General features: G+C 45.3%; 1 protein-coding gene across 2 annotated transcripts in view; it reads right to left on the minus strand.

The window, feature by feature from the left end:
- Ftsj1 (FtsJ RNA 2'-O-methyltransferase 1) overlaps positions 1-9,765 on the minus strand; it is a 10,837-nt gene extending 1,072 nt beyond the window's left edge. The window contains exons 1-12 of one of the 2 annotated variants that reach the window (XM_028770820.1): positions 9,559-9,765; positions 8,384-8,539; positions 8,080-8,149; positions 7,904-7,994; positions 6,599-6,677; positions 5,116-5,168; positions 4,974-5,027; positions 4,778-4,880; positions 4,586-4,669; positions 3,954-4,051; positions 3,686-3,874; positions 3,466-3,507 (exon numbers count right to left, since the gene is read on the minus strand). In XM_028770820.1, coding sequence (XP_028626653.1) covers positions 3,475-3,507; positions 3,686-3,874; positions 3,954-4,051; positions 4,586-4,669; positions 4,778-4,880; positions 4,974-5,027; positions 5,116-5,168; positions 6,599-6,677; positions 7,904-7,994; positions 8,080-8,149; positions 8,384-8,504 — 975 coding nt within the window. In that variant the 5' untranslated portion in view covers positions 8,505-8,539; positions 9,559-9,765 and the 3' untranslated portion in view covers positions 3,466-3,474. Of the gene's footprint in view, positions 1-3,465; positions 3,508-3,685; positions 3,875-3,953; positions 4,058-4,585; positions 4,670-4,777; positions 4,881-4,973; positions 5,028-5,115; positions 5,169-6,598; positions 6,678-7,903; positions 7,995-8,079; positions 8,150-8,383; positions 8,540-9,558 lie in introns of both variants that reach the window. The other variant, XM_028770819.1, reaches the window with a different exon arrangement.
- Between the last annotated feature and the right edge of the window lie 3,351 nt (positions 9,766-13,116).

Consider the following 13,116-nt stretch of genomic DNA (forward strand, 5'->3'; position numbering starts at 1 on the left):
TTTCTTTCTTTCTTTCTTTCTTTCTTTCTTTCTTTCTTTCTTTCTTTTTTTTGTTTTTTCGAGACAAGGTTTCTCTGTATAGTCCTGGCCATTTTGGAACTCACTCTGTAGACCAGGCTGGCCTTGAACTCAGAAATCTGCCTGCCTCCGCCTCCCAAGTGCTGGGATTAAAGGCGTGCGCCACCACCGCCCGGCGACCTAGCCTATTTCAATTAAAAAAGAAAGATGTTACTTACTTATTTTCATTTTATGTATATGACTGTCTTGCCTGCATGCATGTATATAAATGCGTTGCATGTATCCTTGCTAAATATGGAGGACAGAAGAAAGCATCTGGTCCCTCAAAGTTATAGACAGTTGTGAGCTGCCATGTGGGTGCTGCACACTGAGCCCTTGTCGTCTGAATGGGCAAGTGCTCTTAACTACTGAGCTGCCTCCTAATCTCAGTGTTTCATTTAAGTATTTTTTTTTACATTGCTTACTTGCTTAATTATTTTATGTGTATGGGTGTTTTGCCTTGCATATCTGTGTACCATGTTGTGCCTGGTGCATTAGGTAGGTGTGAGCCCCTGGGTGTCAATTCTTTTGTGTGTTTTTTTTTTCCCCTGAGACTGGGTTTTACTCTGTAGCCCTGGTTGTCCTGGAACTCACTATGTAGATCAGGCTGGCCTCGAACTCATAGAGATCTACCTGTCTCTGCCACCTGGGTGCTGGGATTAAAGGTGTGCACCCCCCCAGGCTGTGTTTCAATTTTTTAAGGTGCCCTTTATAACAGAAGACTTAAATGTGAGTAACCTGCTAGGCCATTGTCAGAAAAGGCTGTCTCTGAATGGTTAGATCTAAGTCCATCGTACTACAGACCAGCCGGCTTCTTGTATTTCAGGTAGTTTAACCTTGAACTCTGCTGTACCTGGAATGTTCTTCCCCTAGATAAACCCCCAAGTCCCCACACCTCAATCCCCTCAGTGGTTTCTTTACCTCAGAAAGCTCTTTTAAAAACCAACATGCTTTTATTTTCTATTTCATTTTCTTACTGGGTCTCTCTCTATAGCTTTGGCTGTCAACTCGCATGTAGACCAGGCTGGCTTCGAACTCTCAATCCTGGTGCTTCTGCCTCCTAAGTGCCTGGCTAGAAAAAGACTTTTCAAAACTCCAAACTCCGGTCTGCATTCTCTGATTTTCTTGATTTTTGCTTTACTTTTTCCTACCTTCCATAACTTGTATTACTTTTACATGAGCAGTCATGCATTTCAGTGAAAGGGCACCTCTGTGGGAAACACACCTTGGGTGTGTTTGTTATTATATAAAAATCAGATGGTATGTTAGGAAGCCATAGTAAACACAGTCAAATACAAGTTACAATGTATAAATTCCAACTGTTTCTGCTGGATCTCTAAACCTAGAATGCCCGCAAGTATTCATTCTGAAAGCATTTACCAAACACCTCAACAGGTAGTATGCAAAATGCTTAAAACTCTTCCCGCACTCTACACATTCATTTACTGAGAAAAAGAACCTTTGTTTTTTTTTTTTTTTTAACAAATTCCTGGGGGTGGGGGCCTGAGGCTGGAGAGATGGTTCAGTGGTTAAGAGCACTGCCTACTCTTTCAGAGGTCTTGGGTTTGAGTCTCAGAACCTACATGGTGGCTCACAACCACCTAACTCCAGTTCCAGGGGACCTGATACCATCTTTTGGCCACCTCTATAGCCTCACCTTTGTTTTTATTGAAGACAGGGTTTCATGTAGCCCAGACTGTCCCCTTGGACATACAACTTAGTATATAGCTGTGGATGGCCTTGTACTTCTGAGTGTCTGTGGTGGTTTAAATGACAATGGTCCCCAGAGGCTCATATTTGAATTTTGAATGGTTGGTACCCAGTTGGGGGAACTATTTTGGGAAAGATTAAGAGGCGTGGTCTTGTTGGAAGAGGCGTTGTCACTGGGGACAAGGCCCAGGCTATTCCCAGTAATCTATCTCCCCCCAACCCCCGGTCATATGTGTGTGTGTGTGCACCCAGTGGTTTATATCTCACAATTACTAATTACAGCTCCAGAGCAATGCCTGTCTGCTGCCTCGCTCCCTGCTATGAAGCTCATGGACTCATCCTCTGAAACTGTAAACTCCCAATGAAGGCCTTGGTCATGGTGACTTATCACAGCAATGAAAAAGTAACTAAGACAACTTCCTACCACAGAATTACTGGCATGGGTTACTACATGGTCCTGGGGCTCTGAGCTTTGTCTATTCCAGACAAGCATTTTACCAACTAAACTACATCCCCAGCTCTTGAAATATATTTTTGTTTTATTTATTTCCTTGGCAGTATTGAAGATTGAACCTTTTAAACCTTTAAGATTTTTAAAAAATTGTATGTGTATAAGTGTATACCCAATAAATAAACTTTTATTTTTTAAAGTCCCTGGGCAGTGATGGCGTGTGCCTTTCATTCCAGAACTTGAGGGAGAGGCAGGTGAATCTCTGTTAAGTTTGAGGCCAGCCTGGTCTGCAGACCTCGGGCTACACAAAAAAAAAACTCTGTTTCAAAAAAAAAAAAATTACCCTGTCTTGAAAAGCCAAAAAAAAAAAAAAAAAAAGTAAAGCCAGGCGGTGGTAGTGCACGCCTTTAATCCCAGCACTTGGAAGGACTTGGAAGGCAGAGGCAGGTGGATTTCGGAGTTCGAGGCCAGCCTGGCCTACAGAGTGAGTTCCAGGACAGCCAGAGCTACACAGAGAAACCCTGTCTTGAAAAACCAAACCAAACCAAACCAAAAAAAAAAAAGTTAAAAAAATAAATAAAAAAAGTAAAAATTTACTGAGGTCTCTCATCTTTTGAGACAGGTTTTTATGTAGCTCAGGCTGGCTTCAAACCTGCTAAGTATCTGAGGATACTCTATAAACTCTGATCCTTCTGTTGTATCTTCTGGGTGCTAGGATTACTATGCTTGGCTTTTTATGTGGTAGCCAAAGATTGAACCTAGGGTTTTGTGCATTTTAGGCAAGCACTCTACAAACTGAGTTATATTTCCAGCCTCTGTCTCTCTCTCTCTGTCTTGCCCCCCCCCCCCCCCGACAATGCTCATTATGTAGCATTAGTTGGCCTGGAACTATTCAGACCAGGCTAACCTTAATCTTGTAGAGACTTGCCTACTACCCATCACTCCAAGTGATGGGATTAAAAGTGAGTACCATCATGCCCAAACTATTTTTATTATTTTTAATTGTGTGTGTGCTGGGTATGTGCTTGTGAATGTAGGTACTCGAGAGGCCAGAGATCTCTGTTCCTGTGGTGGTGGGGAGTCCTAGGCAGTTGTGAGCTCCCAGACATGGTTGCTGGAAACCGACCTCAGATCTTCTGTAAGAGCAATACTTGCTCTTAACCACAGAGCCAACTCACAGTCCCTATTCAGATTTTTCTTAAAGGTGCCCTTTATTTGAACTTCAGAGGGAAAAAAAGCGAATTTACCTTAATGTGTTAAGGTGAACCATTAATTTCATTGTCTTCCACCTGCCAAAGAAAAAGAAAAGGGACTCAGCCATTTGGCTACATGTTTCCATTTGTCAGGAGGCTGACCTACTGACTCTTAAAGCTATTGCACGACAGGAAAGAAGCACCTGAGTGAGTCAGGGTGGAAATGGGAACATTGGGGAGATGTCATGGTGGGCTCAGATGTACATAGCCATACCTTGGGGGTTAGCAGGGTATGGACAGTCAGAGGCTGGGACAACTTGTCTACACTGTTGATGGTGTATTCTTGGGGCAGGAGTTCCTTGGCCAGCTGTCCATTCTTCTTCAACCTGCAGGCCTCCTGGTATGGGGGTGCGATGGGGGGCTGGGTTGGTGGAGTATATTTGTATTTAGAGCCACCATCTAGCTGTAGGACACAAGAGATGATGAGAATCTGAGAATCCAAGACAATCTCCTGACCCCTGCCCTGCTGGCTGGACACTCACATCCAGAGAGTAAGTGCGGTCAGAATCATAGGCGCTGAGGTCCCCACAGGTCACAAAGGGCACAATAACACGGGTGGGACCATTCAACTGATTGAAATCTGTATCTTGGAAAGAGAAAAAGTGAAGATATAGGCTACCGCAGCACTGAAGTCCCCTTCCCCTCATCATGGTCCCTTTTCAACTAGCCCTCTGGTGCAGATCATCTGATCACTGATGCTAAAATGTCAGCCCATGGCCTGGCTTTTCACTGTACCATGCCCACCCAGCATTGTACCAGCACATTCTACCTTGTCTCATTCAAATGGAGTCTACAGAGACAGGGTCCACCTTTGTCCATCAGGCTACAGACTTGCACAGGGAACATATTTAACACAGGTGAGCTTTCTACCTGAGGCCAGTGACTGAGGGCTTTCCTAGGATAGACAGGTAGGATCCTCCCTGGGTGAATGGTTAGTTTGCTGCAACAGAATTCCCACCAGGACCAAGAGCTACCATTGGAAGACTATCTGAGATATCCCTAAGGGGGTGCAGCTGCCATCAGGGTGTGAGGCTGAGGGCTCTCAGGAGACATGAGGTGCACGGGGCTGGTGAAGTTTCCCCAGGCATGGGCCAGCACTAGCACCGGTTCTCACCGTATGAGTGGTTCAGTAGGGGTCTGGTCAGGTCTGGAATGAAGCCCACAGGAGGATCATAACCACGACACACTGCAAAGGCCTCTGTGGGAGAAAACCTGGAGTGAGGGGTGACTCTCCGTCACCTTAACCTTGTGCAGACACATGGCCAATCACCCCCTTGCCTGTCAGGCCTTCATGTCACTCACTGACCAATGCTGGAATTCCGGCTGCTCTTGGGCTTAGCACAGAGCACACTGGAGAAGAAGATACGTAGTTGGCTGTAGAGCAGGGTCACATCCCGGCCTCGGAATATCTGTAGGGTATGGAAGGCAAGATAGAGACGTAAGGGGGCCCTTCCCCCAACAGGGACCTTTCTCGTCACTCCCCCAGGCTCCCCAAGGCTCACCTTGGCCACGAAGCAGCCCCCTAGCTTCAAGACATGAGTAGCAATGTTGAGAGCCTGCAGAAAGTACAGGCCGGTAAGGTGGAGACAGAAGCAGGGAAGAACGGGCCAAAGGAGGGCAGAGGAGGTCACCAGGGTTACTCACAGCTAGCAGAAGCTGGGCCTGCATGTACTCATCCACGTCATGGAGGCCAGTGACTGTAGCAAGAGGAACAGCATTAGAGGACCCTCTGACGTGATATGTCTTCTTATACCAGAGATTAGAAAAAACAAAGACATTTTTCAGGCCCTCTTACTGTGAAGGGTCTGGAAAGAGTATTGCTTTCCAACTGGATTTGAGCTCTGAGCCCTTAGTCACCTGGGAAGTCCTTTAATTCTGGTGACTACTTGTCTCAACAGGCAGCAGTAGTATTTCTACCTCTAGCCCAGATGGCTTCGTGGTGCTTTATTGATAGAGCAGCCCCATCGGTTCAACAAGTTCAAAGCCAAATTTCTTTTCTTTTTTTGTTTTTTTGAGACAGGGTTTCTCTGTGTAGTCCTGGCTGTCCTGGAACTCACTCTGTAGACCAGGCTTTGGCCTCGAACTCAGAAATCCGCCTGCCTCTGCCTTCCAAGTGCTGGGATTAAAGGCGTGCGCCACCACTGCCCGGCCTTTCCTATCTACTTTATTTCAAATCTCATCAGGTAGTTTTTACTTCCCTAGCCTGTTTCAGTGACTTCCCTACAGGATCTATTACTTTCTCTTTTTTTAAAAAAAAAAAAAAAAAAACAACAAGTTTATCTTTTTATTAAAAATTGTAAATTGGTATTCATTTTGTGTATTTTTAAAACATTTAAAAAGATTTTTTATGTATGTGCGTCAGTGTTTTGTATGTCACATGTGTGTGCCTATGGAGGCCAAAAGAGAGTGTCAGATCCTCTGGAGTTGAAGCTATAGGCAGTTGTGAGCTACCAGGCATGGATGGCTCTCAAATAAACTCAGTTCCCTGGAGGAACAGCAAGCACTCTTGACCACTAAGACAGCCCCCCCACCCTCTAATTTTTAGTTTTTGAGACAGGGCCTTTCTAATCCAGGCTGGCCTTGATCACTTGATCACTAAAGATCTTTCTGCCTCAGTCTCCCAAGATCTGGAATTACCAAGCATTGAGCCACCAGCTCAACTGTCTCTTCTATGCATTCTCACTGAAACACTGACTTTGCAAGGCCAGAAACCAGTGGAATTTATTTATGCACACCTTCCCAACACAACATGAGCTCCGAAAAATGTTTCGGACGGATGGCTGGCTAAAACAAATCAAATCAAAGACAGAGCATAGGACTGGGCGAGCACTCAGATGAGAAGGCAGGAGGATTGACACACAGCACACAGCTGATGGGCAGGGGGTAAACCTTAGCGGCAGAATACTTGCTTCGCATCCGTGAGGGTCCATCTATTTTCAGCACCATGAAACGATCAAAAAAAAAAAAAAAAACAACAACAAAAACCAAACAAACTTGAAATGCAGGGAGGAGGAGGAGGATGGACAATGAGAGTGGAAGTAGGGAGAAATTGCCAGAAAGGGGAAAATGGAAAGAGGGAGAAAAAAACTGAGCTAAGAGTCAGAGGTCACCCCCACACCCCATTTACCATCAGGAGCCCCGTCACACACTACTAGGTCAGCAGGGCAGCCCTCAAAGTGTTGGATGATCTCCTTGGCAGTGGAAAGCTATGGAGAAAGGGGGTGAATGGCCTCAGTATCCCTCTGCTGCCCTTTACCCTCAAATCCCACCTGCCCATAGCCCCAGCCCCAGCCTCAAAGCCTCGGGGACAGCCATGTTCTTAGGCTTTGCCTGTCTAAGCCCAGGTTACATCTCCAGGGACCCGTCCTCATCATCTTGTTTTTCTTTTTCTTTTTTTCTTTTTTTTTTTTTCGAGACAGGGTTTCTCTGTGTAGCCCTGGCTGTCCTGGAACTCACTCTGTAGACCAGGCTGGCCTCGAACTCAGAAATCCGCCTGCCTCTGCCTCCCAAGTGCTGGGATTAAAGGCATGCGCCACCACTGCCTGGCTCCTTATCATCTTTTGATGTCTCTGCAATACAGTCTACGTACAGGCGGTCAGTCTCTGTCGTCAGTTTCTGTCTTTGGTACTGGAATAGAACCCAGTATACTTATACTGCACAAGTGTTCTAGCACTAAGCTACATCTCCTCTTCTTTCCTATTAAAAACATTTTTTTTTTTAACGGGGCTGGTGAACTGGCTTAGTAGGCAAAGGCACTTGCTGCCAGGCCTCATGACCCAGAGTCCCATCCCTGAAGCTCAAATAGCGGAATGAGAAAGCTGACTCCTCCAAGGTGTCCTCTGACTTCTCTATGCACACCTTGGTACGCAAACACCCCCCCCCCACACACACACACCCAACAAATACTAACAAAATTAATCAATTAATTAAATTTTTTAAAAAAAAATTTCCTCTCTCCCTTTCTTCCTTTGCTTTTCCTTTTTTAAGGTATATAGGTGTTTTGCCTCTCTGCACGTTTGTGCCCCACATGTATACCTGGTACTGGGGGAAGGCCAGAAAACAGCATCCAACTCCCCGGCACTGAAGTTAGAGACAGTTGTGTGCCACTGTGTGGGTGTTCTGAATTAAATCCAGATTCTCTGGAAGAGCAACCAGTGCTCTTAACTGTTGAACCATCTCTCCAGTCCCTAAGATATTTGAAAACTTCCTTTATTTACTCAGTTATGGTATGTGTGTGTCTAGGTCAGAGGACAACTTTCTTTTACAACTCAGGCTAGCTTAGTCCTTATCATCCTTCACGCTCTGCCTTTCAAATCCGGGGATTACACAGCCTGTCTCAGTTTTCATTATCTTGCTCCTCTTCTACTTTCTATAGTCCCCAAATGGAGCCCATCATTCAGGATAACCCCAATATTCACAGGCATGCTCTCACCTGAGTGATGTCACCCTGTATCTGTATCACCCCTGGGAGTGGAGCCATAGCCTGCAAGTCCACAGCCACCACCTGACCAGAACTCTGACTCCTGTGGATAGCATGGTTGATGTCAGTATCGGATTTATGGCCCAGCCCTTCCCCCTACCAGGTCACCCTCCAACCCCTCCACTCACCCAACTTTCTGGCTCAGCACCTGGCTCCAGCTTCCTGGGGCTGCACACAAGTCAACTGCTCGCTTGACACCTGTGCACACACAGTGAAGACATACTGGTCGGCTGCATAACCAGAAGATACTGCAAGAGTCACCTCTGTCTTGTGGAGAATCTATGTCTACCCACTGCCCCTGTGCCCACCTCCTCTTTTGTGGCCCATCTTCTTTCCCGTCTCTGTGCTCCAAGCTAGCCTACCCACTACAGCAAGTTCTGCAGAAACAGCCTGCTCTCCACTCCCTGGTCACTTAGCCATCAAATTAGGCACCTTTGAAGAGTTGGAATTCCTCATCAAGTTGAAGTAGCTTGAAAGCACTTCGGGCCCGCCAGCCATTTTCCTTGGCCAGGCGATAGTAGACATCTCGTTTATCCTTAGATGTCCGTCCCATCTCAGTCTGCTGGTAGGTAGTGTCCTGATGCTGTCCTACAGAGGGCAAAGAAAACAAAGTACAGCTAAGTGAGTTCATGGGACCCACATGACAGACAGCTCATTCAACACTTGGAGACTGAAGCCCAGACAGGGCGCTCAAGTGCCTTATCATGAACTGTGAGGCCCCTTTGCTCATCGAATAGGTCCCGATCACCGTGGGACACCACAGATTCCACAGTTAACTGACAGAGGACCCACTAGTGACTCTGCTCACCTCTGACAACTGTCACTGACACGCTACACAAGTAATCTCTCTTCTTTCAACCATTTTCTCTGCCCGTTTCATCTCTATCAACACCTGACCGTCTCTAGTTAGTTCCATTGTCTCTAGATTCACAGAATCCTACTGCCCCCTCCACTAAGCCCTTGCTTTTCACACCTATTACCCCAACACCTCATTCCACCTCCCATAGCCCAATCTCTCTCCCTCTCCACTCGGCAGTCTACCAATTCCTTCATACATTATGCCTCCACCCATTAATTACTACCACCTTAATCCCCACTAATGCCTGGAGGATCATGACCTGTTAGGTCTCTATCACACCAATTGATCTGCTCCATTCGTTTATCACTCTGCTTACCCATCTCTGCTATTCTCTCCATAACTCACCAATATCGATTACTATCCAAACTGCCGAATAGCCACCACTCTCATTATTAGCTTTCATTAATTTCCCGGCGGACACAGCACCCCGCGTCTAATACCTTCAAGATCCATCTTTTATTAATAGCCCTAAGACTATTTGCATAGCCTCAAAGAGCATCAGCCCATCAGAACTACCAAATACCCTTCAAGGCAGCCCAGCCGATAGCAGATCAGTTGTGTAGCTCCATGCTGTACCCCTCGAGTTCACCCAGCATTCTAGTTCCCTGCTCTAGGCAAGCTTCCCAGGGCTTGACCGAACTATGCAGCTGCAGCACCGAGAGTGAGTCCCCTCATCCCGAGTTGGGGACAGGGCAGGCATGCCTGCAGTCTCGGTCCCAGTTCAGGTCCTCGGTGTCCCAGGACCTACCTCAGCTCTTGGGTACAGAGGGTGGCTGATCGCCAGCCTCGAGAAGAGTGTGCAAACTGGTGAGAAAAGGTAGGGCTCCAGTTGGTGTTCGGAGTGGACCCGAAGGCCTGTCGCACACGCCTAGAGGTTGTCGCAACGTGGTAAAGTTTGCTTTGTAAAACACTTCAGTTCCACGGAGGTCCAGACCAGAGCACAACGTATGACGTTAGTCTCGTCATCTTGTGTCGACATATCCGGGTCCCAGGAACTTCAGTTCCCAGAATGCAACTGACATCGTTTGGCCAATAATGTTGCAAGGCATGTGAATTGGCTCTTTGTTCTTTGTTTCAAGACCAAGGTCGTATAGCTGCGCTCAGGAGCAAGTTAACGAGTTCTCGGCCAGTCTGGGCTACACAGACAGACCTTGGCATGGGAAACTTCTACCCCTCTCTGCTCACTCGGACAAAAAAAAAGCAAGAAAAAGGGGGCCAAGATAATTTGCTTGGTCGCCTTTCCCTTTTTACATCTGGGCGGTTATTGAGGCTATGTACTACATTTCCCAAAATTCGGCGGACATGACCACACCTATTTTCTTTAAATCTGGCGGGAAAGGAAATTACGCAAGGGGGTGGGGCGTGACCACGGGAGGAAAGCCTGTTGCAAAAGCAAGCTAACCGGGAAGCTACGGCGTGCGATTTTGAATTCTACTACCGGGAAGCTACCACATGCGATTTGCAATTTTGAATCCTACTTCTACCGGTTGATTGAAGTGCTTTCAATTTTGCCACCTTAGGACTTTAGTTTCCTCCTCTGAAAAGTAGAGATAATTACCTATGCAGAATTCACGGTGTTAATCCGAGAGTTAGATGTGCATCCTTTCCTAATTGTTTATTTTCCAAATACTTTTTCTTGATACGTTTTAACCACCCCCACTGCCACCACCACCTCCACCCGCACCACTGAAAAGCGTGTCTACGGATTTGCGAGACACACTAAGTAGAGGCTCTTGCCGCCAAACCTGACCACCCGAGTTCGATTCCCCGGATACAGGGTGGATGGAAGGAGAAGACGGTCCTCTGATCTCCAACATGCGCACTGTATTACGAGCCCCCTCCCAAAATAAATAAATAAATAAATAAATAAATAAATAAATAAATAAATAGATAGATAGATAGATAGATAAATAGATAAATGTATGAATGAATAAAAGTTTGAAGCATATATGAATATATATATATATATATATATATATATATATATATATATATATATTCATATATGTTCTTGTGTGTATGTGCTCATTTCGTGATCTAGTGCATAAAACACAATAATTGAAAGAGTATTTACCGTGTATTAGGCACTAGTCTAGTACTGTCAGCAGTGTGCTGGTAAATGGTTAACTGGCTTTTGGCAGGGTAGGGGATTGGGTCTGTTTGTAGCATTTGTTAGTTTCCATGGTTTCCATATTATCTATCATCTGGTCAGATTTGAAGTCACCCATGAGTAGTCTAAACACAGGTGCAGCAGTACACCATTATGTATTAATTCGACCGTACAATAGGAGGAATGGGTTCAAGAACATAGGACATGAATGCAATACAGTCAGATAACTGGGAAGTGATACATTTTGAGGATCTGTTACATTTAAAAATCTTATCCACTTAATTGTTAAGTTCTCAGTATTATTTTTCTCTCTCTTCCTCTCTTTCTCTCCCCATGGTTTCAATGTAGGTCAAGCTGGCCTCCAACCCACAAACTACTCCTTGCCTTCCAAGTGCTGAGGTTTCAGGTTTTCCCACCCACCGCAGTCTTCTGTCAGCATTTCTCATTTTATTTTATTTTATTTTATTTTATTTTTTTTGAGACAGGTTCTCAAAGAGTTACTATGTAGCTCTGGGTGTCCTGGAACTCATTATGTAGGCCAGGCTGGCTTCAAATTCACAGAGATCTGTTTGCCTCTGCCTCCCGAATGCTGAGATTAATCAGCATTTCATTTTTATGATCAATTTAATTTTATATGTATGAGTGTTCTTTTTCTACATATGTATATGCAGAAAACATGCATGTCTGCAGCCCAAGGTGGTCAGAAGGTGTCAGACCCTGGAGCTGGAGTCAGGATGGTGGGAACTGACCCTGGCTTTCTGCAAGAACAACAAGGGCTTTTGACCATAGAGCCAACTCTCCAGCCCCAGCATTTCAACAATTATTTAACAAGGAGTTTACAAAATTCTCAAAATTGAACAAGCTTACTTGTGAAAACCTATATAAGTTGTTTCCAGTGTATTGCTGAATTCTTAAAATGTTACTTTTAGGGGCTGGAGAGATGGCTCAGTGGTTAAGATGCTCTTAATTGCCGGGCGGTGGTGGCGCACGCCTTTAATCCCAGCACTTGGGAGGCAGAGGCAGGTGGATTTCTGAGTTCGAGAGTTCGAGGCTAGCCTGGTCTACAGAGTGAGTTCCAGGACAGCCAGGGCTACACAGAGAAACCCTGTCTTGAAAAACCAAAAAAAAAAAAATGCTCTTAATTCCCAAGCAACCACATGGTGGCTCATAGTCGTCTGTAATGGGATCCGATGCCCTCTTCTGGTGTGTCTGAAGACAGCTACAGGGTACTCACATACATAAAATAATTCTTTAAAAATGTTATTTTTAGATTTTATTTATTTTGTTTTATGTGTGTGCATGTTTTTGCCTTCACATATGTATGTGAATCAAAAGCATGCCTGGTGCCTTCTGAGGCCAGAAGAGGGTATTGGATCTCCTGGGACTGAAAATATATATACATTTACTAATATATATATATATTATATATAAGTAAATTTTAAAATATATTTTGTATCATGTATAAAACCTAGGCATCACCCTATGCATATAACATACAATGTATATGGTAATATGTCTCTATACATTTAGTAAGGTAACTGTATTAAATACAGATATACTTGTAGACAGATAAGAGAATGCTTTATCTTTGAGGTATGGTCTTCCTCTATAGCCCACACTGTCCTTGAGGCTTGGTTCTCTTGCCTTAGTCTTCCTAGCATTGGGATTACAAGCATGGCCAGCAAATAGATGATGTTTTGTTGGGTGACAATAGAGTAAGATGAGGAGAACGGACAGTGAAGAAAGGATTAAATTGCCCTTTCTTCCTTTTTGGGATGAGATCTTGAGAGGTTGCCCAGGCTGGCCTCTACCTTGTGGGCTCAGTCCATTTTTCTGCTTCAGTCTTCAGAGCAGGAGCACACACCCTGGGGATATTTGGAGGAAGTACATTGCGGGGGGGGGGGGGGGGGGCGGTAGACCCCACAACCGGGTGGGTAGGACCTTAGTGAGCATCAAAGAACTAAAAGATGGGCTCTCAATGAGAGTTCCATCAAGTGTGTGTGGGGGGTGTGTGGGGGGGTGTATGTGTGGCGTGTGTCCTAGTGTGATGCTCTCTGCTGCCCCCTACTGCCTAGAACAGGGTCTGCTCTCAGCTTAGCTATGGAAACTAGCCTTTTGTGGCCGTTCCTTCATTTTCTTGTCAGTCTGTTTTGTATCTTCTTTTATTGCTCAAGCACCCAGGGGCCTATGCAAACA

This window comes from Grammomys surdaster, unplaced genomic scaffold (genome assembly GCF_004785775.1).
Source record: "Grammomys surdaster isolate TR1022 unplaced genomic scaffold, NIH_TR_1.0 204, whole genome shotgun sequence".
NCBI classification, from domain to species: Eukaryota; Metazoa; Chordata; class Mammalia; order Rodentia; family Muridae; genus Grammomys; species Grammomys surdaster.